At 42.9% G+C, this 26,782-nt stretch overlaps 1 protein-coding gene across 1 annotated transcript in view; it reads left to right on the top strand.

Moving 5' to 3' along the window:
• Positions 1-26,523, top strand: part of HYDIN (HYDIN axonemal central pair apparatus protein) — a 455,510-nt gene extending 428,987 nt beyond the window's left edge. Inside the window, exons 76-85 of the mRNA XM_036750079.1 lie at positions 982-1,180; positions 2,551-2,709; positions 5,766-6,043; positions 9,440-9,659; positions 12,586-12,798; positions 13,009-13,172; positions 14,861-15,011; positions 23,415-23,645; positions 24,570-24,794; positions 26,041-26,523. Of these exons, the coding sequence (XP_036605974.1) occupies positions 982-1,180; positions 2,551-2,709; positions 5,766-6,043; positions 9,440-9,659; positions 12,586-12,798; positions 13,009-13,172; positions 14,861-15,011; positions 23,415-23,645; positions 24,570-24,794; positions 26,041-26,523 (2,323 nt within the window). The remainder of the gene's footprint in view (positions 1-981; positions 1,181-2,550; positions 2,710-5,765; positions 6,044-9,439; positions 9,660-12,585; positions 12,799-13,008; positions 13,173-14,860; positions 15,012-23,414; positions 23,646-24,569; positions 24,795-26,040) is intronic.
• Positions 26,524-26,782: the final 259 nt, after the last annotated feature.

Genomic DNA, 26,782 nt, shown 5'->3' with positions numbered 1-26,782 from the left:
TGATCATCCAACGTTACAATACAGGATTGCTGTTATTGTTTCTGCTCACCTCACTTTGCATCAGTTCATGCAAGTCTTTCCAGGTTTTTCTAAAACCATCCTTCTGGTCATTTCTTATAGCACAACAGTATTCCATCACAACTTATTCAGCCTTTCCCTAATTGATGGGCATTCCCTCAGTTTCCAATTCTTTGCCCCCACAAAAAGTGCTGCTATAAATATTTTTGTACATATAGGTCCTTTTCCTTTTTCTTTGATTTCTTGGGGTACGAAGCTAGTAGTGGTATTGCTGGGTCAAAGGGTATACACAGTTTCATAGCCCTTTGGGCATAGTTTCAAATCACTCTCTAGAGTTCACAACTCTACCAACAATGCGTGTGTCCCAATTTTCCCACATTCCCGTCAGCATTTATCATTTTTGTTTTCTATCATGTTAGCCAATCTGATAGGTATGAGTGAGTATCTCAGAGGTTTTTTTAATTTGCATTTCTCTAATCAGTAGTGATTTAAAGCATTTAGAGTTTTGATTTCTTCTTCTGAAAACTGCCTGTTCATATCTTTTGACCATTTATCAATTGTAGAATGGCTCTTATTTTTATGAATTTGGGTCATTTACTTATGTAATCTGAGGAATGAGACTTTTATGAGAGAAACTTGCTGTAAAATTTATTTCCCAGTTTCCTATTTTCCATCCAATTTGGACTACGTTAGCTATGTTTGTGCAGAATTTTTTAATTTCATGTAATCAAAATTAGTTATTTTACTTCCCATGATCCTCTCTATCTCATGTTTGGCCATAAACTCTTTCTTTGTCCATATATATGACAGTTGCATTTCCCCATGTCATCTAATTTACTTATGATATCCCTTTTATGCCTAAATTATTTATCCATTTTGACCTTATCTTGGTATATGGTGTGAGATGTTGGTATACAATATAATTCTTTTTAATTCATTGTTCTTCCTTCTGGTTTTTCTCAGCTTGGATTGTTTGTATACCAACACAGCCCAACTGGAAGTGGGTTGGCAGGTTGATGTGATAAAGCCTGGAAAGAGTTTAGAAATTCCAATCACCTTCTATCCTCGAGAAGCTGTATCTTATAAGGAAATCATTACCTTTGAAATCAATGGACTCTTACAGCAAAATATTGAGATCCAGGGGAGGGGCACTGAGATGAAGGTAAGAAACAGAGGATTTTAAGCCCATTTTTGTGTCCTGGAACCTTTGAGTCATCTGGCTAAGTCCCTGGACCTCTTCTCAGAATCCTATTTTCAAATGCATAAACCAAAATACCTAGGATTAAAAAGGAAATCAATTATATTGAAATAATGATCAAAAAAGACTTTTTAAAGTTCACAGATTCCAGATTAAGAACTTATTCCTTTTGGCCCTTTCTCACCTCTCCCTGCCCTTCCCACTATAACCCTCCCTTTCTCCTCACTCCCTTACCTTAGACCCAACCCCACCTATCTTGTTCCTGTTCCCTATCAATCAATCCCCTCCCACCCCAGCAGCTGCTAGAGTTACCTTATATTAATAAAGGATACTTGAAAATTAGTGAGCTTGAAGAACCAAATGCATTTCAAATGGTGACATTCCAACCCACCTGGACAGGTGGTAATGATAGATTTTGGGACAAAGGGGATTTACAGGAATCCCTCAGATTACAGTAGCCCACACAGTCAACTCACTCCTTTGCTTGGCTAAGGGCACACATCTACAAAACATGCCTCTGGAATATCAAAATGTTGGATGTGGAAGAAGGGCTCCGTGGGCAGGGTATTGATCTGAAGTCAGGAAGACAGAGTTCCAGTCCTGCCTCAGACACTTTATAGTTGTATGACTGAACAAGACACTTATCTTCTGTAAAATGAAAGGGTCAGATTCGGTGGCCTCCAAGGACACTTCCAGCTATAAGTTTATCCTTCTGTGAGCCAGAGCAATAAGAGCAGAAGTAATACTTTTTAATAGGAATTTTCCTTTAAAGTGGAGGAAAGAAAAATGGAAAGATAAGAGAGAATAAGATAAGATAAGATAAGATAAGATAAGATAAGATAAGATAAGATAAGATAGCCCCTTTTCCCCTGATTCTGCTTCTATATTGAAAACATAAGTGGGCATCCTCCAGGGGGTAGCTTGTGCAATGAATATTGTGCGCGTATGTGTGTTGCTGCTGCTGCTACCATCTTGTTGAGGAGTGTGGGGAGAAGGATTACAAGACCTACCACCCTGGGAATTTGTCTGACCCTCCCTAGCGTCAAAACACCTAGGTTTTATTTGGTCCCTAATTCTGTTTTCACAGTTATTTTCCTATCCTATTTGTCCCCACCCCCCTCCACTTTAATTATTTTTTCTGTTTGCATTTATTTTGCCATTTTCTCTCATCTTTTAACTCAGTCCCAGTAATTGTTCTCTTTATATTCATCCCTTCCTTCCTTCCCTCGATCCCTGCCTCCCTCACTCCTCTGAGGCCCATCCCTCTTTTACCTTCCTACTCCTTCCTCCTCTCAAACACCCATCATCCTTTTTCCTTGTTCCCTCTCCCATAGATCTCAGTCCTGGATCCTGAAAGTAAGATTGTGAAGTTTGGAGCTCTGTTACCAGGGCAGACAGTCAAGAGAACCACCTCGATCGTGAACAACAGCCTCATTCCCCTGACCTTTAACCTAACATCAATGTTCAACATTATGGAACTCACCGACCCCAAGGTAAGGTGTTCCAAGGTGCTCAGCTCAGTTTTCATCTTTTAATGACAGAAGTATCTCTTAAAGTGAGATGTACCTCTGGCTTTAAGATGAGGTCCTGACCAGAGAAGCTTGGTGCTTGGGCACTCTCTGTGTCATATCACATAAGACTCAGATGATAAAATCCCATTTCCAGGTGGGATCCCAGTAGCAAAAGCCTGTTAATTTCCTGCACATCATTCATTTACAGGGCAACCTTACTGAGAGAAGCCACCAGTATATTCTCTCAAATGAGAGAATCTTTATAAAGTGCTTTTATTGTTGTTGTCCGGTTGTTTAGAAAAGTCATGTCTGACTCTTTTGTGACCCCATTCAGGGTTTTCTTGGCAAAGATACTGAAGTGCTTTGCCATTTCCTCTTCCAGCTCATTTGACAAATGAGGAAACTGAGACAAACAGGGTTAAGCAACTTGCCCAGGGTCACACAGCTAGGAAGAATCTGAGGCCAGATTCAAACTCAGGAACTTGAATAGGCCCAGCATTCTATGCACTACACCACCTAGCTGCCCAGAAAGTGCTTAGCACAGGACATAATAAGCAAAAATTAAAACCATTTGATGCACATGCATGTATGTGTATGTATGTAGATATGTACATGTATATATACAGATATGTGTGTATGTACATATGAGCTATCAAGGTAGATAATGGAATCTCCTTAAAGATCATCATGGAATAACATAATATATACATACATGTGTATAGATGTATATATATTTAATTTCTCAAGATGCTTACACATGGTGAAGGTACTGGACTCAAATGTTGCCTGACCCTTGACCCTTTTCTCTTATTTCTGGACAGCAGCACTTTGCATCTCTAGAAATCAGGAGAAACTGTTTCATTCAGACTGTCTTGAATCTGCTTTGCTCTTAAGTACAGAATAAATACCACAAACATTTATTAAGCACCAACTGTATAAAGAGTATCAAACTAGGCGCTGAGGAAAATGTGAAATGTAAATGAAATGTACCTCCTGTCTTCCTCTATATGCTTACAGTCTAACGGGGGAAAGACACTAGCATAGAGGATTATAACACAGTACTTTGTATTATAGAGCTGGAGCTGGAAGGGCCCTCAGAGGCTAGAAAGCTGAGGCCCGAGAAGTCGTGACTTGCCCACAGTCACACAGATAATAAGCATTCGAGGCAGGATTTGAACCTGGGTCCTCTGACTCACAAGCCTGTGCTCGCACTTCCTAGAGAAGCATTTTAGCGATGGTTGACAAACATAAAGTGCTTTAAGTAGCATCGTCTCATTAGATCCCCATCATTGCAATCCTGTGAGATCTGAGGAAGAAAGTTGAGATTGAGCAAGGAGATCCGGAAAGGATTCCCAGAAAAGAAAGCGTTTGAGATGGGCAGGCATTCAGCAGGCAAAGAGGAGGATGGGTGGGGGGAAGGGCTTTCTAAGAATGACCCGGAGCACAGTGTAAGAAGTATTCCTGGGATGGCGCAGTCCAGTTTAGAAAAAGTATAGAGTGCCTGGAGAGCAGGCTGGTGAGAAAAGGTCGCAAGGGGAAGGGGAGGCCAGATTGGAGAAAGTGCTAAATACCAGCAAAAGGAATCTGGACTTAGCTGACGAGGCAGTAGGGAGCCATTGAAGACTTTTGAGCAGGGCGGGGGCATGACCAAATCTATTCATTGGAAGGAAATTGACAATGTAGGGACCAAAGAAAGAGCTCTGGTTTTTATTTACTTATCCGTCCAGTACAGAGCTGGCCCAAAGCATCCACAGGCCCCACTGCACTCAGTCGCACTGCCTTTTCAAACCACGGGAGCCAAGGGGTCACCAAGAGAGAAGAGGGTCTGGATCTGAGCCCTGAGAAGGCCTCTTTTCATGCTCTCAGCCAGTCTGGGCGATGGGCGCCCCAGGTGTTATTCCCGTATTACAGACGGAGAGTCTGAGACTGAGAAAGGTTCAGGGTCTACCCAAGAGCTAGGATTCCAACTCGGGTCTCTGGAGCTTCAAGTACCGCACGCCTCCCACTAGGTCACGCTGCTCTCTGAGCCCACGGATCAGGCTGGCTCGCGGTGAGATGCTCTTTTACTTTGGTTCATTTCATTCTGGGCAGCGGTATGATTCTCAAGCACCACAAGTACGAGGCATAGCAAGTACCCAGCCCCGCAGGGCGGTGCTCAGAAAGGGCGTATGAATCATTCTCTTTCTCCTTCTAGCTGCATCTCAAAGACAGCTAGATGGGGTGGTGGACGGAGCCCTGGAAATGGAGTCAGGAAGACCTGAATTCAGATCCAGCCTCAGATGTTCACTAGCTGTGTGACCCGGGCAAACTACTTGACTTCCGTCTGCCTCGGTTTTTATAGCTGTAAAGTGGGACTCATGATAGCGCCTGCCTCAAAGAGTTAGGATGATATCATGAAATAATATTTGTAAAGTGCTTAGCGTAGTTCCCGGCACACAGTAGGCACTTAATAGATGCTTATTCCCTTCCCTTCTCCACTTGCTACTCTAGGACCAAAATGAAGGAAATAGTCAGCAGAAACAAAGTAAGGCAATACTAAGACGTGTCCTCGGAGCTTTCTTTAAAAAGAAAAAGGCTGAGGAGAAATAAAAGGAATCATTGAGCGTTCTCCTCACCTAGAACTTTTTAAGGCTAGAAAAGCCTCGTCTCAGATAGGTCAGGCTGGGTGACTCAGGATCCCAGCGCGTCAAGGCTAAAAGCAGCCCTCGAAACCACCTAGGGCACCCCTTCATCTTACAGGTAGGGAAACTGAGACCGCTCGGGGAGAACCGAGCCCCAGTGGCTCCTATGCCAGGGGCTGGCACATACACATCCCAGACCTTGTATGACCTTGGGTAAGTCATGTAACAGCCCATGCAACGAGGAGATTGAACTAAATGATTTCGAAGGTCCTTTCCGCCTCCGCGTCCTATGATTTTATAAACGTAGGCTTTATCGATGAAACGAGATGCCCCCAAGAGACCCCGGGTCCGTTGCTGATGAACCGTCGGCCCCCCGAGCTGGTTGCCGCTCTAGTATCTGTCTTTTGGCCAATTCAGGTTGTGACCTGGACACCTTGTTCCAACATTACCCTGAAGCCCCAAGAAGTCTGTAAAGTGGAGATTGTCTTCTCTCCAAACAAACGCGTCCCCCAGTTTAATGAGGAGATATTCCTGGAGTGTGCGGGGCTGCTGCGCGCCCTCTTTCTCATCAACGGCTGCTGCCAAGCCCTGGAGATCGTCCTGGACCAGGAGCACATCCCCTTTGGGGCCGTGGTCTATCAAGCCCGTGCGACGCGCCGGCTCCTCATGATGAACGTCGGGGACATCGGAGCAAGGTAGGGGCCGCGGCATCTGAGCCGTGTTTGTTGGCCTCCCGGCTTTGTCCGGGAAACCTCCCCGCTACCAGAGCGGCCATCCCCATCCATCCCCATCCATCCCCATCTCTGCGTCAGGCTTATTAAGAGCCCTGAACTTCCCACGGGCATTTCCCCCACTCCTCGTTGTGATGCGGCGGTAACAACACCAGCTAAGTTACTCCCGCTTCCTTTGTACCCTATCAAGTCCCTCGTACTTGTCAGTCGTCCAACGAGCGTTGATCAAGCACTTGACCTAGTCTCTATCCAATCATTCAGACACACACAGAAATATGTCCTCCTATGGTGTCACTGGACTACGTTGGACTTGCGCTATCGAGAGGACTAGATGACGGCCTAATGCTGTCTGTCTCCCAGCCTGCCTCAATATAAACCAGTTCCCATGGGTGATGGGTGGGATTCTCACCTCCTGGAATTGGAAGCATGACCCATGAGCATCATGCTCTAATCCTAAGATTCCTTCCCATTCACTCCCTCTCAATCCCATCCCAGCTTCCCCAAGAAGGGTGCTTGGTATTTGTATATATATATATATATAGGAGTTTATCCATACACACACACACACACATACACACACGTATATTATATATATATAATATATATATGTATATATACCTAACACTATAAGGATGTAGATGTATACATATATGCTTGTACTTTTATCTGCAGAGCCCAGAACAATGCTTGGTATACTGTAGGCGCTTAATAAATACTTGACTGACTGGGGGATTGCTCTGCATAGAGATGAGTTGCAATATGGGAGATGATCTGTACTAAGCCATTAGCAGGAGTTTGATATTCTCATTTCTGGTGACATTAGAAAGCCTCCATGACTCTCTCTACATTGTTACTGGAATTCTTGTAGATGTATAGAATGGTAGATCTAGAAGGGGCCTTAGAGATGTCCAGCCCAACCCTTTCACTGCATAGATGAGGAAATGGAGATCCCCAAGAGGGGGAGAGACAGGACCAGAGTCCAGGACTCCCTCCACTGTCCTCATCTGTCTCCCTCAAGTTTAGTATCTGTGTTGGTAACCAAAAATGGGCTCCTTAGCACTTAGTCAACAAGTGCCCTTGACTAGTTTGGCTTTTTCCCCTGAATTGAGTGCTGTTTGTATGTTGGGTTGGAGTAAGCTTGTCGGCCCCTTCACCTTGCTTTCCTTGCTTAAGCTGATGGAAAGAACCTGTGCTTTCCCGGTCAACCCCTTCTTGCCGTGGGGTAGGAGTGCCCCCATCTCTTTCACTTAACCTCAATCTTTCGTATACTAGCCGGTAGGCTGATAACACTATCCAGCTTTGCCTAGATAGTGATGCCCCTGACTGAATCCCAACTTCTTGTAAACACCTTTCCAAATCCCTAGGATCTCCTCTCTGTAGCCTTGGTTCCCAGTTTTCACAGGGTCCAGCTTTTTTAGCCAATTCTTTTGCTAGGGAGGAATAAAATGGATCCTCCCACCCTGGGATATTCATCTCTTCTTCTAAAGTTCTTCTGCATCTAAATAGAGATCTTATACCTAGCGATCCCATCTTGCTAAGGCTGGGTCATCAGTTGGAGTCGGAGTAGGGACAATACATTCAGTAGCAATCTTTGCTAGTCGATCCGCACGTGCATTGTACTCACATTCTGGTGTGGTCAGGGTCGCCTGAGCATCAACATGAAAAACTGACAAATCTGTAACCAAAGATATGTCCCATATATTTTCCCATAACTCTTTACCCCAAACTTGTTTGCCATGAATCTCCCAATTCTGATTCCTCCATATAGGCATCCACGTAACTAATCCATTAGCTACCGCCCACAAGTCAGTAAATATATGACACTGTTCTCCTTTCTCTGCTCTGATGGCCTGATGCACTGCCATCAGTTCAGCATATTGGCTACTTCCACCTATCCCAGAACTTTCCAGAGTTCGCCTTGTACGGGGGTTATAGGCTACTGCTTTCCAATGTCTCTTCTTTCCTAAATATTTTGCTGTCCCGTCAGTGAACCAAGCATGTTTCTTCTGTTCTTCATTTAGTCCGTCATATCAATTATTCCATTTCACTAAGGATGGTACCATCTGTTGCTTAGATTCAAGGGGCTTTTCATTCCTCTCAGTATCAATGTTCACCACAGATTCATGTAGAGCAGAAACTCCATTGATAGAATAAAGTCGGGAGCTAAGGTATGGGTAAAACGGAAGCCAGATGATATTCCAAAGGCTGCAGAAGTTATAGCCCATGGGAAGGACAACACTGTAACAGTTGTCTATTCAGGGGAAAAAGCCAAACTAGTCAAGGGCACTTGTTGACTAAGTGCAAAGGAGCCCATTTTTGGTTACCAACACAGTATCTGAAGCCAAGATGAGGAATGTGATCCTTCTAGGTGCTAAATCCACCTGAAAAATTGGATCCTTCCTGGCTCTGACTTAATTCTTTTCTGAGGATGTTGTCAGCTTGTCCTTCCCCCCAAGGGAAGCTGAAGGCTGTGCGGGCTTCAAAATAATGACTTTAATCCTTGGCCTCCGGCTTCAGGTACAAGTCAGTCAGCAAACTATCTCAATCTCTACCTGTCTGCTGGCTGCTACCACCCTCCTACCTACAAACATGCCCATGTCTCCCTCATTCTCAAAAACTCCCTCACCTGACCCTTTACCCCCTCTCACTATTGTCCTCTATCTCTTCTGCTAAACTCCTTGAAAATGCCCTCTACGCTAGGTGCCTCCACTTTCTCTCCTCTTGCCCTCTTCTTGACCCCATGCAGCCTGGCTTCCAACCTCACCAAAACTGCTCTCTCCAGAGGGACCCCTGCTCTCTTAATTGACAAATCCAGTGACCTTTTCTCAGTCCTCTTTCTCCTCAGGCTTTCTGCAGACCGTGACCCTGTTGATCACCCTCTCCTTCAGTCTTCTTGCATCTTACTCCCCAACCTGCACTCTGATCTAGTGACGCTGGCTTCCTAAATGTTCCACAAACAAGACCCTCCATTTGTCAGCTCCTGACATTTTCTCTGGCTGTGCCCCTTTCCTGGAATGCTCTGCCTCCTCATCACCAACTATTACCTTAGTAAATAATAGTGCCTTAATAAATGTGTATTGGCTGACTAACATTTATTAAGCATCTTTTATGTGCCAGGCACTGTGCTAAGCTCTGGGGATACAAAAAGAGGCAAAAGACCCCTCCCCCTCAAGGAGACCACAAGCAAACACATATACACAAACAAGATATAGACAAGATAAATTGGGGGTAATTTCAGGTGGAAGACACTAAGATGGAAGAGGACCTCGGAAAGGCTTCCTCTTGGAGCTAGGACTACTGGATTTGATAGGCAGTGTGTGCGCCTTCACGATTCTCTTCTTTTTCTTTGTCTCTGTAAAGATTCCAATGGGATGTCAAGAAATTTTCACCAAACTTCTCAATCACCCCAGATAAAGGCTACATCACCCCCGGAATGGAGGTTGCTTTTGAAGTGACCTACCATCCCACTGAGCTGGGCAAAGACAGCATCTATAAAAACCTGCCCTGCAGTATCCAGGGGAGCAAGCCTCTCCTGCTTACCCTGTCTGGACTGTGTGTGAATGTGTCCGGAATAAAAGAGGTAAGGCTCACCAAACCACAAACAGAAAAGTCAAAACAAAGCAGCATAATGACTACAGCAGGATGGTTCATTTTCTCTTTGCAAGTACTTGACAATATTCTGACTGGCACATAAACTTGAAACCCAGTTCAAATAATACAAATTACCTGGATAAAATATACCCAGGTACTTGTCTTCTGCTAAAGATCTCTCACACTTCATTGTGGCATGCAGGTGACACTTGGCTCAAGATACACTGGCTGAGCATATCTGTCAGGCCCCACCATACATACAAGAGAAGTGTTGACTATGGGTCTTCTAGTGCCCATCACTGGAAGATGGTACCCACAAAATAAAGTGGGACAGGCAGGGATAGCCCATCATTAGAAGACCAGCTGAGTTAAGAGAGGATAATAAATTATTTGGCTCTTGCAAATGAAGATCATCTATTAAGTCATAGAGAGATTGCCAACTGTATTGGTGTGTGGAGCAGAGCACATGAAAAAATCAGATGCTTGAAATATTGAAGCATGTATGCATACACGTACAGATATAGAAATAGCTTTAGCCATAGAAACACCCACAGGAAAGCCCTCATTAAATAGCCTAGAAGCTAATGAGACCAAAACGGAGGGATTAGCAGCTCTCAAACGTTTTGGTCTCAGGACCCTTCTGCACTCATAAAAATTATTGAGGACCCCAAAGAGATTTTGTTTGTGTAGGCTGCGTTACATTTGAAAATTAAGGTAAACTGAGAGACAATGATCTAGCCATGATCAGCTTATTAGTTAGGCTGGCAGTAACCAATAAATTGTGTCATTGGCCTTTCTCAATGACCAAAGGCCCTGAGGTAGGACTTACTAGCCTTCACGTAATTCAGGAGAGTTACAGAGTTCAATAGGTGGGGAAGATGATACAATTGATTACAGGGCAGACAGCATTATGGTGGTGAGGATGACATAATTGGTTGGAAATTGGGGAATGGAGGCTAGCAACAACTCCCTCCTTCCTTCCTGTGACTAAGAAATGTTCACTGTTTGAGCCCAACTGCAAGGTTAAAGATAGTGGACCAGACGTCTTCAGATAACAAACCAGACATCCTTGAAAGATAGCTTGGTGGTAAAGATACCAGACCAGACTCCTTCATGTCCACCTGCCTCCTTCAAGGGTAACAAGCTTCCTCGACACAAGAATAAATCAGCGATTAACAAGAGAACCGGATTTCTGAACTTAACTTATTACAGGCCAGCTGAATTTCTGAACTAAGTTCAGAAACAAAGAACCATGACTTAGGCAGTTACAGGACAAAATCTATTCACTTTTAAGTAGGATCAATTTTTAAAAAGACATAGACTCAATCTGATTATTTCAGCTCTATTTATCAATATTTACCATATTAGAAATTAAAACAGATAAAAGTTCAGCATTTAATTCATTTAAAATAACAATAATAAGCCCATTACATGTTAGCATAAATAATGTGTTCTGATGAAAGTAGCTATTTTCTAAAGCAAAAAAAATAGTGAGAAAACTGGCATTATTTTACATATCTTTTTGCAAATATCTTTAATGTCTGACTTAATAAAAAGCAGCTCGCTTCTCATATCTCCTTCCACATTCAATCTGTTGAGATTTATTATTCTGGATGAAGTGTTCAAAGAAAATCCAGCTTCACATGGACATGTAGTTGAAAAAGAGAGGAGTGTTTTAATAGGTAAATACCTCCTTGATATTATTATAAAAATCATTTTGACCTTGTGGACCCCCTTCAAGCATCTTGGGGAGTCCCAGTAGTCCATAGACACGACTTTGAGATCTGTTGGTGTAGATTATAAAAATATTTTACAATGAAATGGGCTTTCATATCAGTGACAGTCCCTTCATAGGGATCTCATCTCATGAGCACCCCAAAGCACCAAGGGCAGTGGGAACAAAGGTCGAATGTTGACTCAGATACACAGGAGGCTCAAACCCCAGCTCCAGGAGGGCATTGCAGAGGTGGGGTTAGGGTGCTCCTGCCAACATTGCCCAATGGCTTCCCAGCAAACTCACAGGATTTAAAACAAAAATACACGGAGAAATTGTTCCCCACATTCTAACATCAGGGGAAGACTAAAGAAGAGCAGGGAGAGGTTAGACAAAGTGGAAAAATGCAAAGAATTTTTTGAAAGATGATTTTGAAGGTCTCCTGATTTATCCCATATACTTCTTTCAAGTCAAGGGAATGAAATGCCCTCCCAAGGACCCTGATTGTTCCCCTTCTCAGGAATGAGAAAACTATATTCAAAACACTATTGTTTCCTTAAATCTCAAAGAAAAAGCATAAACCAGACCAGAAAACCTGAAGGGCATTTTTCATTCTGGAAAACTGGCAGAATACTCTCAAAAGATAGGAATAATAATCCTTGTTTCTTTAGGATGCTTTCCTCACAATTCTGAAATAGAGGGTGTACGAGTCTCTTTTTACCTCCACCTTACAGATCAGGAAACTGCAGCTCAAAGAAGTTACAGAGGGTGTGCCCAGGGTCACCTGGCTATAGAGTGTCGGCTGGGCTGGAATCTGGCTTTCTAACTCCACGATGAGGGCTCCTCCCATGGCTCAGTGCAGCAATACATGTGGCTAACAAGTCTGCAAAGTCCATGCCACCATCTTCTCAGCATTTTATTGGATCCATTTATGCCATAAAGTATTACTTGAGACTTTTTCCATGGAACCCGATGGACTTATGCCCATCCAACTGGCCAGCCAGTGCCCAAGTCTAATTTTTTTCAGGACTTGTGGTAACTGGGTGACCTGCTGCTTGCATCGTAGATTTTAGTTAGCACTTTCCATTGGGTCCCCATTCCATAAAAGATGAGAGCTGTCCTCCCTTACATCCGCAGCACACCCAATACCAGCCAGAGGACACTTACCACTGAAGCTAACATTGGCACCTCTTTGTTCCAGACAGTGAATTTCAACTGTCAGGTGCGCTCCAAACACACCCAGACCATCATGCTGTCCAACCGCAGCGATCACGCCTGGCATCTGCATCCCATCTTTGAAGGGGAGCACTGGGAAGGGCCAGAGTTTCTTATACTGGAAGCCCATCAGCAAAATAGGCCCTATGAGATCACCTACAGGCCCCTCACCATGAATGTTGACGGTCGGAAGCATATGGTATATATTCTTATGCATTTATATCCTACTGCCTGCCCCCATTAGATTATAAATTCTTTTTCCCATAATACCTGGAAGAGAATTTTGTACCTAGTGAGCAGCCTCTCCATTATTGGGTTCTCTAGTGTTGCTAGGACTAAGGTTAAGGTTTTCCAAAAAACAAATTCTACTGAATCCATTTCTGATAACATTGCTGCTACTTCTTCTTAGGGCACACTCTTCTTCCCACTCCCTGATGGGACAGGCTGGCTGTATATTCTTCAAGGGACTGCCGATGCTCCCAAAGCAGTCGCCAATATCTACCGGGAGGTGCCAAGCAAAACGCCCTACATTGAGCTATTGCCTGTTGAAAACTGGCTGAACAAGCTGCAGAGGTGAGGCCGTGGGGTGGTATCCCTCAGATCGCTCCGCCAAGTTCTCTATTCCATCAGAACCCTGAAAACAGAGCCCTCTGGGAGGTCAAAGAGCCACCTCCCTTAAGCATGTCAGGACACACAAGCATAGGGAACAGCCACAGGTTAAAAAAAATTGTACATCTCTGAAAAGGCTGTCATTTCTAGTTTTTAAAGGAGGAAATACAAACTGTTAATAAGCATGGGAAAAGCCAGTCAAATTGTAATAACAACAAGCATTTATATAGCACGTTAAGGTTTGCAAAGTGCTTTATGAATATTATCTCATTTTATCCTTACAACAATCCTGGGAGGCTTTTACTATCTCCATTTTACAGATAAGGAAACTGAGGCAGACAGTGGTTAAGTGATCACACAGCTAGTGTCTGAGGCTGGATTAGAACTCGGGTCTCACTGACTCCTGATCCAGGACTCTATCCACTACACCACCTAGAGCCCTGTCTTGTGATCAGAGATATTTTCATTAGGACATTGAAATAACCCATGAAATTGGGGGAGAGGGGAAAATAGCCCCAGAATGACTAACTTCGGTCTTGGCAGGGCTGCAAGGAAGTAGGCACCCTGTTACATGGCCGGTAGGACTCTAGAGTAGGGCAAACGTTCTGGAGAGTGGTCTAGCAATATTCCAGAAAAAGCCAAAAGCCAATCATGCCCTTTGACCCAACAATTCCCACTGCTCGACTTTATCTTGAACATGTCATTAAAAGAGAAACAGATCTAACTGTACAAAAATATTAATTGCTGCTTTATTTGTAGTAGCCAAAAAAACCCCAAAATAATATGGGGAATGTCTGAATAAATATCAGCATATTAATTAATGTAATGGCACAAATTGGTGCTATGAAAATAGTAATGGAGAAGAGAGTGGTGAAAAAAGTGAAATGATGAAAATCAAGGTCAGCCAGACAAGGGAACCTCATACCTACGAGACCCCATCATAGAAAGAAAGCAGCAGACCTTTCCCAAAGAAAACTAAGGTCCTTCTGCAGCCCTTCTAACATTATTTCCTGCTGTTTGGGGGTCACTGGGCAGCTAGGTGGCGCTGCATTGGATAGAGTGCCAAGCCTGGAGTCAGGAAGACCTGAGTTCAAATGTGACCTCAGGTACTTCCCTGCTGTGTGCCCCTGGGCCAGTCACTTAGCCCTGTTTGCCTCAGTTTCCTCATCTGTAAAATGAACTAGAGAAGGAAATGGCAAACCAGTCCAGTATCTTTGCCAAGAAAACCCCACAAAATTGGGTCAAACGCTACTGAGAAATGACTGAACGACAACTAATGAGGTAACCATCTTCTGCCCCGCTCTCAGGCTGCCTGCAAGCAAAGAGGGAAGAGAATGTAGTGTGCTAGCAAGACCACTGAATTTGGAGTCAGGAGGACTAGGTTCAAATCTTGGCATTGCTCTCACTGCTGAAGCGATCCCAAGCAAGTTAATCTCTCTGGGCCTACAGCTGAACTTCAGCTTTGCTCCCTACTCCCGACATGACACTGGACAAATCCCTTCTCTTCTATGGACTTCAGCTTCCTTACATGTAAAATGGCGGATCAAGACCAGATGGCTTCTAATGATCTTCCCCATTCTAAATCCCACCCTCCTAACCCTTAATCTTGAAAAAATAACATGTTCTCCATCATCTTCTTCACCATTTTGTAGATTCCGAGTCGTGGTGGACATGATTAAGCCAGAGAAACTGGACCTGAGTGTGAGGATAAAAGGCCTCGATTACATCGATGTCCTGGCAGGATCCAAGAAAGACTACAAGCTGAACTTTTTTTCCTTCAAAGAGGGGATATTCTCTGTAAAGGTATGCATACTGCCAGCACTGTCCAGAGACTCTGATCATTGGTTTTCTCTTGCCCCTAACAGAGTCTATAGATGGTCTGGAACTTTCTATCAATGGGGTTTTTCACCTGCCAGCTATTTCCGTTTCAGTATGCGGGTGCCATGAGGCAGCTGGCTCTGGTGGCCATGTCAGCACCTGCAGCCTGCACACTAGCTGCCTTCTGACATCCGCCCCTACTTGCACCTGGACCTTAACTCCTTAGAGGCAGGTTGGCCAGGCCCAGTGCTTCATGCTTCTCACAAGGGAAGGTCTGTGGCATGATTATTATAAGACTTCCACACTCCATCCTATGGAAAGATACCAAGTGTCTTTGCATGCAAGGTAAACTGAAAACCCCAGATATCCCAGAAGTGTCCAAGCACTCTTTGGCCTGAGCCCAATTCAGTTCAATTCCAACGGTGATTAAGCTCCTCCTGAGCCTACATAGCATCTTTCAGATGGCAAACTGAGCTTCTCGGTTCACTCATAGATGCAAACATGGTGAGATTTCTTCTCTTACCTCTGCCCACTGAAGTCCCGATACAGGAAAAGTCACCATAATTTTAGTATGGTTTATTCTCCTAGAGCATAATAACCCCATGCTAAGCTTCTGGAAAATGTCTCTAGAAAACTGGTCTTCTGAAGCGTTCAAAGGGAAATTCTCTGTTCAGGCTTTCGCCCTGATCAATGAGACAAAACTCAGGAAAAAGATCATTAAAAGGAGTTTATTAAATATACCAAGGTAGCAATGTATTGACAGGCTGATCACTAGAGCTCAGCAAGGGATTCAAAGTGGAGCCAGCTTTTATTGATAACTTTCCTAATGAGACAAAGATCATTCAGATAGGTCCATAAAAGCAAAAAGGAGATGGACCGTTGTGTCTCACCTCCTCCCCAACCGCAGCATCTAAAGAGGTGAGATTATAGATAAGGAGAATGGGCTTCTACATACTGGCTGACAGGTAGGGCACTCCTCCCCCAACACTGATTGACAGGCAGGACCCACAGCAATGGGGTCACTGAGTCAGCATAACTTCATGCATACTAAGTGTCACTCAGCAGAATTCAGACTGGGAGGCACAGTCCGGTCTCTTGGCATTAATGGGCCACTTGATTATTCCCCTATGTTTAATTTAATATAGGCTTCTGTCATATGGTCCCCAGGCTAGAGTTCACAGAAACCCCCTGTCTGGCAGACTGCTTTCTACCAGCTGTGTCAGGCTTCAGAAAAGAGACCCTAATTGGGGGCATCAGCTGGGATAGACATGCCAAGGCTACTCACATATTGCCAGACAGACTTGCCTGGCATGAGAAGCCTGTGCCAGGGCAAAGGGCTGAAACATTATAAGTATACCTCACTGTATGGCATAGATCTATTCCCCCAAATGTTGATTCTAAAATAAGTTTTCATCATCTGAATCATACTTTCCCATTAACCTACATGGAGGTGGGGGAGACAGAGAAAAGTGTTTATTAACCACCTACTATGTGCTAGGCAGTGTGCTAAGTGCTTTACAAATATTGTCTCAGCTGATTATGAAACTGGGGGTGTGTTCCCTAGGGAAGCATCTTATTTCCCCAATCACCGTATTAATAAAAAATAGTAATTTTGAATGCATCAAAACTTTTAAAGTATTAACTTTTCTATATAGAAAAAGTGTGCTTTGAGTAAAAAACATAAATAATATTCAGTACAAGTAGCAAAATAAAATGTGATGCTAGAAACTGAAAATGTTATAGCAGAAATTGTGTTCTTTGGATGCCGGATCATCACAGGAGAGAGATTCTGGGGGGATGGGAAATGGGAGGCAGAGGAGAGCAAGGCCCCCCTAAAGTCGTCTTTAACCCACCTTTGTCTCAGATGTGTAAAGTGAACACAGATATCCTGGCAGGTTTATTTGATGTCTAGCAGGTTTACCCTACCAACGCCTCTGATGTGTCTAATTAACAAAGGGTTGAGGCTATATCAGCATCTGAAAGGTTTTGCTCCATTTTCTCATGTGCAACTTTAAAAATGCTTTATGCTTAACAGACTTAGTTCCTTTCATTTGTGATCTAGAACAGGAGGATCTTTTTATAGACTGAGATATCAGGTATCATTAAGAGAATCATTTCCCTAACTTACTATCTGTCAGTTGAGATTTTCATCTGTTGCACATCCTTTAAGTAGAGCATCCTTTGTATTAAAGATTTTGGAGTCCCCTCTGGGGGTAGAGCAGAGCTGGGATGTCAGTTCCAGCCCACAGCCCAGCCTGAAGCTGGCAGAAATCCCAAACCAAAGTAGGTCCTGCAGTCCTGTTGCTCTACCTGCGGAGCTTCCCAGCTGTCTGATAGGGGCTGATTCCAGCAGCAGTTTACTGGACGTCCTAACGGGGGCGATTTGGGTGCTCTTGTTTGGACCCAAATCAACATCAGGAACTTGCAGAGCTCATACCAGGAGAACGGCACTCAGACTTTGCCCTGAATCAGACCATTTGGGGAGGACTGGAAGTTTTACAGGCCCCCACCCTAAGCTATCTCTAAAATACAGTCTGTAATACCTTCAGAAAGCTGCAGTAGATCTCAAGCAGACACAAGCACTGCCCAGACATTCCATCCAGAAGTGAGGAGAGCCTAGCCCTGACATAAAGTTTGAATCAGGAAGGAGGCTTGAAAAATAAGCAGTAAAAAAGAACGCCGCCATAAAGAGCTATTAAGGCTCAAAACACAAACCCAGAAGATGATGAGTCCAACACATCTATAAGCAAAGCCTCAGAGAAAAACAGCTTGGGCACAAGCTCAAGTAGAATTCCTGGAAGAAATGAAACAAGCATTTTTAAAAGAGTCAAAAATAATTACATAATTGAAATAATAGTGCTAAAAGAGACAAATAGAAAAGAAATGAGAGCTATGGAAAACAGTATTGGAAAATGAATTAGCAGCTTAGCATAAGAGGTACAAAAAGTTATCTAAGCAACAGATTCTCAGAAAATTAGAATGGACCAAATAAGAATTAGTGACTCCATGAGACAACAAGAAATATTAAAATCTGGATTTTAAAAAGTCACGTTATAAACACAAACAAATATAAATTAGAGGAACAAAGAAGAAAAGGGTTTTTTTACAATTATGGATAGGGGAAGCATAAGTAGATAAGTAATAGAGGAGATCATAAAAAATTAGCAACTTTAGTTATATAAAATTGCAAATTTTTACACAAATAAAATCAGTACATTAAAATTAAAAGGGAAGTGGTAATTTGGGGAAAATCTTTGCAGCAAGTTTCTGTAATAAAGGTATGACACCTAAGATATATGAAGAATTGTTTCAGATCTATAAGGATAAAAGCCATTCTCCAACATGTTAATGGTCAAAGGATATAAACAAAGCTGTTCTCAAAGGTAAAAATACAGATGTTCAACAGTCACATGAAAAACCATTACAAATCACTAATAATTAGAAAAATAGGTTAAATCAACTCTAAAGTTCCAACTCACCTATAAGATTGCCAAAGGTGACAAAAAAGGAAGATAGCCATTGTTGGAAGGGACGCAGAAAGGCAGGCACACAATTCCTTTCAGAAAAGCAAATTGGAACTAGCCTCCAAAAGTCATTAAACCTGATCCATTATACCACTATTGGGCCTATCGCAAAGAGAACAAAGAAAGAGGTAAAAAATTACAAAAGTATTTACGGCAATTCTTTATTGTAGGAAAGGGCTGGAAACAAAAGTGACAGCATCACAAATTATGGGACAATGGGGGTGCTATTGCACTGTAAGAAATGGTGGGAAAGGATGGTTTCAGAAAAAAACAGTGAAAACTGATAGAGCAAAGCAAGCAGAATCCAGAAACAATTCATACAATAACAACAACAGTGTAAAGACAAATCATTTTGAAAGACTCGAGAACTCTGATCAATGCAATAACCAGCCACAACTTCCAAGGATCAATGTTGAAAGCCTGCTATGCACCTTCTGCCAGAAAGGTGATGGGCTTAAGGAGGTGCACGGTGAGATGTACGATTTTGGGCATGGCGAGTGTATGGATGTGTTTTGCTTGACTGTGTTTATTGTTCACAAAAGATGGTAATTTTTCTTTTCTGGAGAGGGATGGGGGGGATGTTGAGAGGCAAAAAAAAGAGCTATCGATAATATTGCCTAAAAGGAAAGAAAAGAGGGTCATTGAAGCACCTTTTTAAATGCACGGAAGAGACAGGAAGAGGTGTTTGGAAGGAAACCAGACATCCCAGCGATTTTTGTTTGTTTGTTTGTTTTTAAGACTGGATCTCCCTATCATTCCTAGGCTGGAAATGCAGGAGCTACTGATGAGCCATTCCCAACTCTAATTGGCACAAGAGCTTTGTCATGCTCTAATTCTGACCTGGGCCATTTGCCTTCCCTCAAGCAACCTGGCAGCCCCTCACCCCAATAAGATTAACTTATGAGTGTTTTAGTCTAGGGCAAATGTCCCAGTTCCATGTGGCTTCCTATTGCTGTAAAACTGAAAACAAAAGCTTTAAAATATCATAAAATTCTCTAAGCTCCATGGATAGTTTATCAGCCAGTTGAATTCAATGTATTCAGCTATCCACATGTTTATCTTCCACCCCTCCATCTCCACCACCCCCATCTCAGCCCCGGCCCCCACCCTGTCTGCCGCCATCAACTCTCTACCCACAAGACACAACAAGATGCAATAAGATCAACTTTAACTAGAAAACTATGGTTAAAAATATAACCAGTAAACAAAATTTAAAACAGAAAAGAAACACTTAGTAATGAACCATGCTACCTGTTGCATACAGCAGTTAAACAAAAGAGAGAAACAGAGGGTGACAGAGATTCTCCAGTGTTCTGGTGGTTTCTCTGAGTAACCATAATTCAATCACTTTTTGCTGGATTCCCATAATTAGCCAAGCTGTGATCTGAAGAAAGCTACGAGAGGTTTAGAACCAGTCTTTTGGAGAGCATCCTCCTCCTACTGCAGCTGGGGCACTGCCAATCTCATTTTCCAACTCTTTCCCCTTCTGAGCTTTTCCAGAGACATTTAAAAGCCACCACTATTTTAAAAAAAACCCTCAGGATCCAGTCCTGTGATATTTCCCCTCTTCCAGAGCCAGGAAATATATCTCCCAGGGACTTTAGCAAATTAGGTCCCCTCAAAAGGCAGCCAGTCCAAGCCTTCTCAGAAGTACTATTACAATCATATACTTTTGTTTTAAAAAAAAAGCAAACTGTAATATAAATTTGTGATTTCATGTATAATTCTCTTTTTTCAGCTCTGTTTTGTATGTGGAAATGTTCTCTCTCTCTCTCTCTCTCTCTCTCTCTCTCTCTCTCTCTCTCTCTCTCTCTCTCTCTCTCTCTTCTCTCTGTCTCCCCCTCCTTCCCTTTCCTCTCTCCTGTGTCTTTGTCTCTGTCCCTCTGTCTCTGTCTCTCTCTGTCTCTGTCTCTGTGTGTGTGTGTCTCTCTCCCTCTATATGTGTATGTGTATGTCCCTTGAATTCAGAATGAAAAACAACTTTTTTAAAAAAATGTATTTTAACTAAAAGAATAAAGAATATATGATCCTTAAGAGTAGAGATTATTTCATTGTACTAGGATATAGGAAGTGCTTGATAAATGATGTAAATTGGAATAAAGGAAAAGAAATGGCACCCCCTTAAAAGTAGAGTATTTTTGTACTTATATATGTTCCTGCCATCTGATGAGAGCAAAGTAGTATAGTAGAAATTGCCCTGGATTGGAAGTCAAAAGTTCTAGATTTGAATCATGGCCCTGATTCTTAGTACATACATGACCTTGGAAAGTCCCACCCCCTTTCTGGCCCTCAGTGGCATAAAGGAATTGTACTAGATGGTCTTCTGAGGTCCATCCCGGCTCTCAATCTATAATCCCATGATTAGATGGCTGCTAAGGTCCCTCCATCTTTAAATTCCATACTCTACTGACACCCATGGGTTACAGAGAAGAAAACAACTTTGTCTAAACCCACAGGATTGAGGAAGAAGAGTGGGAATTCATGGCCAAGGAGCATGGCTTTGGAACCAAAGGATGTGCTCCTGTGACTTTTATGTCTTCAGCAGGCATCTCACTTCTAGAAACAAAAACTCAGCCATGAGAGTTGGGTGCCAGGTGACCTCAGCTTGGCAACCCCCCAAATGCTGCTGCTGACTTGGAGATATGATACTGAGTGGGTGCTGACCTAAAGCTGAAAAAGCTACCCTGGGCCCGCATGCTATTGACTAGGACGGGGCAGGTGAACGAACATGGACAACAGAGACGGTGGCTGTCTTAACACATGGAGTAAACAAACAATACTTATGGAATAAGTATTATTCCAATTATTCCAATAATTGCAATATTATAGAAGGACTTGCATCCAGTTTCCCGTTTACATTGGGAAATTTAGGTTTCATGATCCCAGACTGAGCCAATGCTCCAAATATTCCCAAGCTCGTTAGGTGGTTTCTTCTATTCGTTGGCTTCATCAGTGTCCTTTTGAATTCCTTCATAGAGAGCGTGCTCATGAGAATGAAGCTGCCCAGCTATCTACTGGGCTAGAGCTTGTTGAAGATACAACAGTAATTGAATTCACTCCTTTTAATGACATTTCAAAGGCCATTCCTACCCTCCAGGACAAAACTTGGAACGTGGATTGTTTGTGTCTCAGAATGACACGAGGAAGAGTCTGGTGTAAAAATGCACAGTTTAATCCATCTTTTAGAAAAAAGCTTTTAGGTCCCATTGACATGATAAGCTAATTAATGATAATAACAGTAATAGCCCTGTGGTTTTTCCATGTTAGCCTACCACTCATGTTAAGTGGTCATATCTGTCCTTTTTGGCTTTTCCCATTTTTGAGAGAAAATATTTTTCATTGTATAATGAAAGTGTTGGACAAAGCATTTCATACTCTTCTACAAGGCCATTTGTAAATTTTATCTTGCCATGAAAAGGCACTTCTGGTGAAGATGTGTACAAGTACCTTCGTGGAGCTGGAGCCTCCAGGCTGATAACTCTATGGAGGGGAATCAACTTTGCCTTGACTCTACATTGCTCTAAGTGTAACTCTAAAAGTCGGTGATGCTATGTGAGAGTGGATGTGCAAAAGGAGCCAAAATAAAGCATTTTTTCTACTGAAAAAAGACACCAAAGACTTCCCACTACTTCACACCATTAGGTGGTGTCCCAGTAGCTTAGTGGTTAGAGTACTAGAAAGACCTGAGTTCAAATCCTGCCTCAGATACTCAACAAGCTATGTGACTTTGGGCAAGTTTACTTTTCTGTAAAGTGATGATAATGATACTACCTACCTCACAGTGTCAGATGAGATAACATTAAAGCATGTTACAAACCTTGAGGTTCTATGTGAATGCTACTGTATGTTAGTAAACATTTTACAGATGCTTGATGCTTTTTTATCCATCCCTCTCCCTTTCCAGCGGCTAGAGGGCACCACAGTGCACAGAACACTGGACCTGGAGTCGGGAAGACTCGTCTTCCTGAGTTCAAATGTGACCTCAGACACTTACTGGCTGTGTGACCCTGGGCAAGTCACTTAACCCTGTTTGCCTCAGTTTCCTTATCCATAAAATGAGCTGGAGAAAGAAATGGCAAACTGCTCCAGTATCTTAGCCAAGAAAATCCCAAATGGAGTCTCAAAGAGTCAAATCCAACAAAAACAACTGGATCACAACAACTCTGTTTCGAATGAATATTCCTCCTACCCTCACCAAAGAACCCTATCATCAATAACATCAAAGCATAGCCCAGCAAAACACACTGCCACATCGAGAACTTGTGCCTTATCCTCCACCTAAAGCCCCATGACCTTCTGATGAGAGAAGAATGGGATACTTAAGTCTATCCTCTCAAGTCAGATTGGTCTTTTTAGCCTCTAATAAATGCACACACACACACACACACACACACACACACACCATGTTCCAGTGACTCTCTGATCTACTAATCATACAAATACCTAATAGCTGGCACCCACCTGCTGGCAGGTCTAATTTTCAGGCTCTTATCTCTTTTTTAACTAATCAAATTTATTTTACTACATCATAAAACAACCCAATACACTCCCAGTCAAATCCCTCCACCGTGATATCCAAACCAGGAAAAGCAAAACAGCCTAAAAGAATGGCCGTGATTTATACTGCCTGAAATTGAGTATTTTTTTAATTGAACTTTGTCCCCATTTAAAGTGGGCTTTACATAATTGCACCTAAGACCCAGAAAAAGCATGGGGAAGACAGGTAAGTGTTGAGCAGCAAGGGGTTATAGCTATGATCTTAATACTCCCAGGTCTTCACATTCATTTTGGATATGGCCACAATGGGCTAACGATCCTTCAGTTCTAACCTGCTTGCTCTCCTGCTCTGTCCCTGTGACCTCAGGTGATCTTCCGCAATGAAGTAAACAATGAGTACCTCTTCTACTTGGTGACTTTCAAGGTCCTCTCCTCTGGGATCATTAAGACAATCGAGATGAGTACATTTGTTCGGCAGAGCACCTCAGCCTCCATCAAGGTGGAAAACCCCCTCCCTTACTCTGTCGTCTTCACCACAGACTGCCGAATACCCGATATCAGCATACCCTCCCAGTTTGCGGTGGCACCCAATTCAGAGGTATGGAGCACAGCCACCTCTGATCTGGGGCTGTTGGCATCTGGACTTTTTGCATGTGGCGTTATCATTCTCTGATTGGTTAGAGTCTGGAGTGATTAGAAAAACAGTGGGTTCATTTTCTTAGAGCAAATCTCTCTTGGTTTTGTCCTCTTCACAATTCTAGTCCTGTAGAAGTGTTTGAAGCTGCTCAGTAAGGACTGAAATGATGAAGGAAATGGACAGGATATGAGGTTTTGGCCATTTTGTGGGGAGAGGGGAGAAGTCTGGTTTTTGTTTGTCCTTTCTTTAGTATCAGTGATTAGTGACGTTCCAGGAATAGGCAAAGCCTCCACCAAGCAAGGTTTGGCATCTTGAATTTGGAATATACATTGGCCTGTAGCCTCTAACTTGCTAACTCAGGTGTCCAGCAGCATGAAAATGTTTTGCAGGATAGCACATGTATAAACTATATCAAACTGCCTACCATTTTCGGAAGAGGGGAGGGTAGGGAAGGAGGGAGAAAATTTGGAACTCCAAATATTGTTAAAAAAAGAATGTTAAAAATTTTAACATGTAACTGGGGAAAAATAAATTCTATTTACAAATTTTTTTAATTTAAAAATAAAAATTTTCTTTATATGTAATTAGAAATATACATTGGCCTGTAGCCTCTAAATTGCTAACTCAGGTCTCCAGCAGTATGAAAAAGGCAGAAGAAGAATTCAGTAGATGAAGAGGTCACAGACATAGGAGCCCAAGATACCTTAGCTTGGAAAAGAAGGACCAAGTCATTGAATCCTTAAGTCAGTCCCAAGCAAGGAACAAGCAACTGCCACCAGCTTGAGGAAAGTCATACCCTCTGTGGGCCTTAGGGTTTTTTCCCAACCCTATCGCGAAGAAGTCTAGACTTCTCTGCTTGACCAGAACTTCCTTCTTCTCCATCAGGGTATGGTAACATTTGATTTCCAGCCTCTGAAAGCTGGGGAGACCGTTGGGCGACTGCATCTACATCAGAATGATCTGGGCACCTACCAGTATGAACTCAATCTTAAAGCCATCCCAGGCCGGCCTGAGAAGCCAGTCTACTTCCAGGCTGCCCTGGGTAGCAGCCAGAGCATTAATGCTAAATTCATGAACTACACACGTCAGAAGACAGAATATTCATGTAAGGTGAGTGACCTGGCCCACCTCCTTGGGGCCAGAAGCCCCAAATGATACCTTAAGGAGGTCACAGAAACCCTAGGAAGCTAAAGTTCAGAGAAACTTGGGCTTCTCTTCTCACATACTCACCTGTGGCAGATCAGAACTGAACTAGAAATGTCCAGGGCAATTTAACCTAGCAGCAGGTTAGCACCCAATCTAGTGTCTCCTTCCACTTCCTGGCTGCCACTGCTCTGCTCAATCTGCTGTCTGGGAAACACATACACACACACATACACACAGACACATACACACACACACACACACACACACACACAACCCGCTCCAGTTTTGTTGCCCCCACCATGCTCAGTGGGTCACTTCAGACTGATCAGGTAGGGAAAATACCATGAGCCAAATCCACCCCTCCACAAATAAACCAAGCTTCATCTCAGTCTACCAGATTTTTGTGAGTTAGACATATTAGATTCACTGCTTAGAGAGTAAATTTCATTGACTGAGACCAGGTTCTGGATAGGAAAGCCTTTATGATATACGTAAAAATAAATAAAATTAAAACAACCAGCCAATAGGATAAATAATAAAAGCAAACACCCAATGAGAAATCTCCAGCATCAACTTCCTTTTCCCTTTCTTCTAGGCCAGAGGGGTCAAACTCCAAAAGAAATGGGGGCCTCTGACCTATATAGAAGGAATCCCTGTGGGCTACAGATTGACTTAGACAACCACATACTGAGATTATCTATGTTGTGTTTTATTGAATTTTTATTTATTTTGTTAAATATTTCCCAAAGACATTTTAATCTGATTTGGGGGCACTTGGGAGTAGACCTCATATTTGACATCTCTACTCTGTTACATTTTGAAAGTAGGCCATCCCAGTGACTTGTTGCATTTAAAATTCACACAACTTGAGACAACATCCACCAAAAACAAATACTGAACAAATTCAGATGATGCCAAGTCACGAGGAAGTTTGCCCCTACTTCCTTTCACCATCCCAGGAACAACGTAAAGACTAATATTAGTCTAAAGACAAGTGGGCAATGGATCTCTAGGAGGAGTCAGCTCTTGGACACATCTAGAATAATAGGATTAAAATGTGTTCTCTTGCATTTCAACTCACTAAGGGGTCTGCAAGAGTGGATATGTAGTCCCCATCTGATTTCCTTTTGTGTACCACATTATTTTTCAGCCTAAACATTTGCCAAGACTTTCTTTCTGATTCTGGGTCTTCCACATGTTCCCATTTCAGACTGACAACCAAGATTTCCATGTGGAGAAGATTGTCTACGCAGCCCCAGGAGCCCAAGGAGGCAGTGAAGTCAATGTGGAAGTCAGCTTTGAACCTAGCCAGCTAGGTGAAATAAGGGGCATGCTCTATCTCTCCTCTGTCATGGGAGGGGAATATACCATCCCACTCATTGGACTGGCCCAGTACCCCAAACCCCAGGGTCCCATCCAAATCAAAGCAGGTTCCAGCACTATTATCCCCTTTAAAAATGTCTTCTACCACCAAATGTCCTATTCCTTCATTGTGGAGAGCTCATCCTTCACTGTCAAAGCCAACGATACCGTGCGCTCTAAGAAAATCAACAATATCACTGTTTCCTTCGAAGGGAACACTTCAGGCCACAAAACTCCCATCACCTCCAAGCTCATTGTGTCCTGCCTCAGTGCCACTGGTAATGAAGCGGGAATCAAGTGGATCTTTTATCTGAAAGGGATCACCCCATAGAATTAATCAGGAGTCAGTTGCTTGTAAACTAACTCAAACCCTTTTCCTTGGTCTTCTGGCACCATCAGTATTTTCTGAACTCTGTAGTAAAGATCTTTTAGACCACCACCCCCACCAAAGCCCATCTTCCATGTGGTTCCCTTTTCCTAAAGCACCAGGCTCTTGGCAGGTGAGAAAAATGGGGGAGATGAAGCCCTCTTAAAACTCATCAGCTACTGACTAAACTCACTAGGAATTTTATGTGTCAACCCTGTAGGGT

Source organism: Trichosurus vulpecula, chromosome 3, assembly GCF_011100635.1.
Source record: "Trichosurus vulpecula isolate mTriVul1 chromosome 3, mTriVul1.pri, whole genome shotgun sequence".
Lineage (NCBI taxonomy): Eukaryota > Metazoa > Chordata > Mammalia > Diprotodontia > Phalangeridae > Trichosurus > Trichosurus vulpecula.
Note: the sequence above shows the minus strand (reverse complement) of the source record. Positions and strands in the feature narration are given on the sequence as shown.